Source organism: Otolemur garnettii, unplaced genomic scaffold (assembly GCF_000181295.1).
Source record: "Otolemur garnettii isolate 467f Iridium unplaced genomic scaffold, OtoGar3 scaffold00115, whole genome shotgun sequence".
NCBI lineage: Eukaryota > Metazoa > Chordata > Mammalia > Primates > Galagidae > Otolemur > Otolemur garnettii.
The window spans coordinates 3,994,556-4,000,173 of record NW_003852510.1 but is presented as its reverse complement, the minus strand read 5'-3'; the positions used below and the strand labels follow the sequence as shown (position 1 = coordinate 4,000,173).

General features: G+C 37.8%; 1 protein-coding gene across 1 annotated transcript in view; it reads left to right on the top strand.

Annotated features, from left to right (window-relative positions):
• The first annotated feature begins 2,613 nt into the window (after positions 1-2,613).
• LOC100952017 (putative coiled-coil domain-containing protein 196) overlaps positions 2,614-5,618 on the top strand; it is a 13,397-nt gene continuing 10,392 nt past the window's right edge. Inside the window, exons 1-3 of the mRNA XM_023517635.1 lie at positions 2,614-2,801; positions 2,910-3,062; positions 5,177-5,273. Of these exons, the coding sequence (XP_023373403.1) occupies positions 2,752-2,801; positions 2,910-3,062; positions 5,177-5,273 (300 nt within the window). The 5' untranslated portion in view covers positions 2,614-2,751. The remainder of the gene's footprint in view (positions 2,802-2,909; positions 3,063-5,176; positions 5,274-5,618) is intronic.

The window sequence follows — 5,618 nt, the reverse complement described above, 5'->3', positions numbered from 1 at the left end:
TGCTCTGAGTTCTCTAATTATAGAGCAATCACAAGTTTTCTCAACAGATACTAAAGTCAAATGCTATAATGTTGGATGAGGTCATTGTGAATATCTTGTTATAAGGTCTATTTTAAGGGACCACATGAATTTTAGTGAATACTATGCAGTGACAGGAAGTAACAGATAAGAAGTTTACTGCAAGAACATTATAAATTGCTACTATAATTTATCTGAACAGTGATAAGTTTCCACAAGTTACTTCATAAGAAGTATGTTCATTGAACATAACCTTTGTTCTTCTACCTCCACGCTCCTCAATCTCAAACCCTTTCTGGTTTCCCGTCTTAGCCACATCTTGCCTCATTTTCTTCCTTGCATAGCCAAAACACTATGATTGACCTTTTGATGGATACTCTGACGAGCACTCTCACCCTTCTTATTCCCTTGAACTTCTGCTTATACATTCTGCCAAGTCTTAGTCCACAGTCGAACAACCATCTGTTCTCTCTACTATTGCTTCTAGTTTGCCAAGTGCTGCTGGAGAAAATTGTATAACTGCTGATTCATGCCATGAAAAATCTGCATTTCCAAACTCACCTTGACCCTTTGCCCTACTTGGCAATCCTTTTACTCTTGCTTGGTTGACTTCCTTTCCCAGTGCTCAGGTACTATTTCAAATTTTAAGTCATCACCTTTCCAAGGTTTCCTACTGCACTTCCTAAATCAACAGATAACCTAACTTTCTACTTCAAGAAAAAATAATTTTTCCCTTCCTTCCATTTCTAATGGTCATCTACATTTTCCCCCTGTGTGAAGAGATAATACCATACACCAATTTATTGCCCTTCAATACTGTCTTTTTGGTTTTTAAGTTCTTCACTAAAGTCTATATATATTATTACAAGGCAAACATTATCCTTGGAAGTCATATTGCAACTTAACAAATGGCCATCAGAATGTTAGGAAATAAAAGGTGCTGATTGGCTATAGAAAAGTACACATCAGAATAGCAAGTGTTCTTCCTCTTCGAATCGTTCATTAGCAAAGGCAGAAAGGAAGGTGAGTTGGGATGTTGCCTGCCCATTAAATGTTTTAAAATTCTATTATAGTTCTGCCAACCAAATGTCACAACATGAAATTTGAAAAGATTGTGCTTTAGTGATCAATGCTTTTTTCTTTTTTTCTCCCCTGCTATTGTCTCTACCTTGACTACATATGCAGTCAAAGATGCTCCCACGAATAATTCATCCATTCAGTTCCTTTTTTAAACTGTGAGATGTTTGCTTACCTTCATTCAATCCAAATTTTTCCTGGAAATTCCTAGGGCAATCAATGTGAATGTTAGCTTGATATGGCTGTTCTAATTCAAAATCATATTACACTAGGTATTATACAAATCTTAGATGTAACACATATATATTTTAGAAGAAGTATTCATAGAGACTGCCTAAGAAGTTTTGATGGATGGAAGGTTATTCAGGAGAGTTATATATCCTATCTAATTAGAAGCAGGTCCGAGTTTTTTGGGACCCTGGAGATATATAATTTGGGGAGGTGTCTCTTTTCAAAAAAGAATACAAAATTATGAATATAAAGTGAAGTTCAGGGCCTTCAGAAGAAGTCTGTGAAAATGAAGCATAAGTTTAATTAGACTCATATAAATAAGCTTTTCTGTATCTGACCCCTTAACTGGGGCTTTAAGTAATCCCAAAACCCAAACCAAATAAACAAAAACCCACTAAAATATTAACACATATCCTGAGCATATTACATTTAGTGCTTACAGCAAACATATCAGGTCAGTATTACCATTCTCATTTTTACAAAAGTGGAAATAGAGGCTCAGAGAATTTAGTAACTTGCAAGCAACTCACTGCTCACAGTGAAACTAAGCCAACTAAGGTCTGACAAACTAAATCTTGTGTTATTTCCACTGCAATACTCTTCCTTTATTGTCTCCCAAAAGATAATGGGTTTAAGTTACTTTGGAGAGCATCCCTAGAAAATGGCTGGAATTGCTCAGTTAATATTTGAAATTGACATGACAACTCACATTTGAGAGCATCACTAAAAATGCTGCCCTAAAACTGTGTTTAAAGATCATGAAAAAAACAAACGTATAACTCCTGGGGTTATCATCTGCTCACTAAATGACATAGGTGAAAACAGGAGAGCTTAAGGTCAAGAAATATGGTTCTAATATAGAAGTAGAATCGAAATGAAGTCAGCCCAGAGTTACAATCTTCCAGAAAAGAGTCTGGATATGGAAGAACATACTGATAACATGGATATTTCACAAATTAAGTTCTCTTGCTATGTGTCCCATATTCTTTCATATAGCTATTAGAGTAATATCAAGTTTTAAAGATTGGGAATAATGACAATGATACATATACTATACTCCTCTCTTATATCCATACCCTGTATTTGCCAGTTTGGGCTCCATTTTTAAAAAGTTTTCTTAGAGGTATCCCCCTGTAAAGACTTCAGAATAAAAGTTTTGGCATTTGTCTAGAGCTAAAGTAAGAACTATATGTAGTGAGTATTTTTCAGTCAACAAGCTGCAATTGTTGTTGGAGTTACTTAAAAGATCTGTTGAATTTGTGGTCTTAGGGCCATTGTGACCTCAAACTGTGGTTAAAATCAGTCCAATGCAACAGGAGTTTCAAGAACAGCAGCACAAAAAATGATGACTTAAGTGGATCAGAAAAGAAAGCACATATTTTCAAGAAGGCCTCTTTATTCTTTGCGTAGACATTTCCCTTCAAGATGACAAGCGGTACAAACTCTTCAGGATCTCATTTGACCTTACAAATAAAGTGAGTCTTTGATGAAAGATGTTAAATGGTAACTATCCAGGAGGGAAAAGAGAGTCTCTCTCCCTTTAACTCAGGTTAAGGCAGATAATATGGTGTCTCTTTCTACAGAAACTCTAAAATAGATGACAACTACTTGAAGCAATTGAATGAGGACTTAAAACTAAGGAAGCAAGAACTTCTAGAGATGCTAAAACCTCTAGAAAATAAGAACAACCTCTTATGCCAGAAGTTAATGTCTAATATGGAGGAAAAACAAAAAAGGTAAGGACTCCTTACTCAGGATTCTTAGAGGTAGAAAGGCTAGAGAACTTAGTCTCCATAAGAATGACAATTATTATTTACAATGGTTTTTTTTCCTAATTACTAAAATGTTTTTTCTAATTACTAAAATCAGCTGTAGTAAGTAAGCAATTTGTAATCACAAAGTCAGAGTGACAATAAATCTTTTATTTTCTTTTGGTAAAATGGAGTATGACTCAGCCCTCATCCCTCGGGTACCCACCCAAGAAAGAGTTAAGAGCCTTTAATAGCTTCAGTTTATCATGGTCACACTGATAACTTCCTTATTTATGTTTGTGCAATCACTTTAGAATAAATGACTCTACTCTTTCTATGCCAAGCAGTGAAATGGCAATACTTTCTGAGCCTAGGAAGTATCTTAATTAGTGGACAATCTTTCTAAATGTACTAGGCAGTATTGAGGTCTTACTCTACTGGAGCACTCATTTGTTCTTGGGGCCCACCAACTCCCTATGTTTCCTTTCTGGTCTCAGAAAATTTCATCTCAATGGGTCTACCTTTATTCTATACCCTTACAATCATCTCAAAGAACTCAAATTTGGGGAGAACAAAAATCAGGCAGAAAGCTGTGGTCAAGCCACCAGGTGCTTACAACCCAGATTTAAAGATCTGGGCTCAACCCAGATTTGGGCTCAAGAGATTTCTCTCAGAGAAAGACAACAAAAAGCCCTGGCTCTCTGCTTAGAATTGAGGATTATAAATATATATATACACAAGGAACACAAACAAAGTAATTAATGCCTTTAAAGGATATCCCCTCTCATGGTCAAGCCCCAGAGAAATTGCCATGTTTATGAGAACATTTTAAGTGTTAGGAACTCATTTCTACCATCTCACAATCATTATAATTAAAGATATTATTGAAATAACTTTTGTCCTGTTTTTTGCCTTCATCATCATCAAATTCATCTTTCATGCTCCTGGATTTGAGGCTAGACAAATTCATTGCCTTCCCGGGGGCTATCAGGGATACAAATGGTTTCCCTAGCAAACTCAAATATCTTTCTATAGAGAAGAAAGCGGGTGGGAGAAGGTGAAAGAGATGGGGTAGGATATAACTCTGGGATTTATCCTACAAGATAGTAGGTTCTTCAATTTCCTCCTTTACAGGGGCAGAGCCCCCATTTCTTCTGAAATTCAGACACCAAAGTATTCTTCTGAGGGGGATGGACAGGAGTCTCACTGGTTGTTGAAGACCTACGTTTTGGTCATTAAAGAGCACATAATTCATTATAGTGCCTATAGATAAGTCAAAGATCAATGAGAAATGAATCAACCTAGTTATAGAGAACTTCTATGATGTCCAGAAGCACTTCCATAACTCCTAAGACTTTTTGTTTTTTTTGAGAGAGAGAGAGAGGACTCTCATTCTGTCTCTCTGATAGAGTGCTATGACATCATCACAGCTCACAGCAACCTCAAACTCTTGGGCTCAGGAAATCCTCTTGCCTCACACTCCAGAGTAGCTGGGACTATAGGCACCTGTCACAAGGCCTGGCTAGTTTTTCTACTTTTAGTAGAGACAGGGTCATGCTCTTGCTTATTCTGGTCTCCAACTCCTGAGCTCAAGCAATCTGCCTGCCTCAGCCTCCCATAGTGATAGAATTACAAGCACGAGGCACTGTGCTCTGTCTTTTTTTTTTTTTTTTTTTTTTTGAGACAGAGTTTCACTCTGTCACCCTGGGTAGAGTGCCTTGGCATTATCATAGCTTACAGCATCCTCAAGCTCTTGGGCTCAAGAGATCCTCTTGCCTCAGCCTCCTAAGTCCCTGGGATTATAGGCATGCACCACAATGCCTAACTAGTTTTTCCATTTTTTGGTGGAGATGGGGTCTTGCTTTTGCTCAGGTTGGTCTTTCAACTCCTGAGCTCAAATGATCCATCTGCTTCAGCCTTCCAGAGAGCAAGGATTACAGGCATGAGCCACAATGGTGGGCCTACGCCAGAGACTTTATTCCCTCTCTAACTTCCATAGTAGAGTACTTTCTGACTGGTTGCAGAATTATCAATATTAACCTTTAAGAGCATGTATGTGCTGTGTTGTGTTTTATGTTTTATATCTCTCTTCCTTCTAGTCTGCAGATCATGAGGCAGATCATGGCAGGGAAGGTGTATGATGAATCCTCAGTTATAGAGCTCATTAAGGAAGCAGAGGCGATGAAACAGAATCTGGTAAGAGGTTGATGGGTACTCCAAGAATGGTCTCCTCATCAGGGATAAATTCCAACTCATGTCAGTGTGTAAGGAAAAACAAAGTACTCATTTCTAGTACCTAATGCTCCAACACCCCTATCTCCTTGTTCTATAAAGTCCAGGCTAATCTAAAGAGAGTCAGAAGGAATGTTGGGAAGAACAAGGACTAATTATATCTCTTTAACAGTTTTTTTTTTTTTGAGACGAAGTCTCAAGCTGTCACCCTGGGTAGAGTGCCATGGCATCACAGCTCACAGCAACCTCAAACTCTGGGGCTTAAGCGATTCTCTTGCCTCAGCCTCCCAAGTAGGTGGGACTACAGGC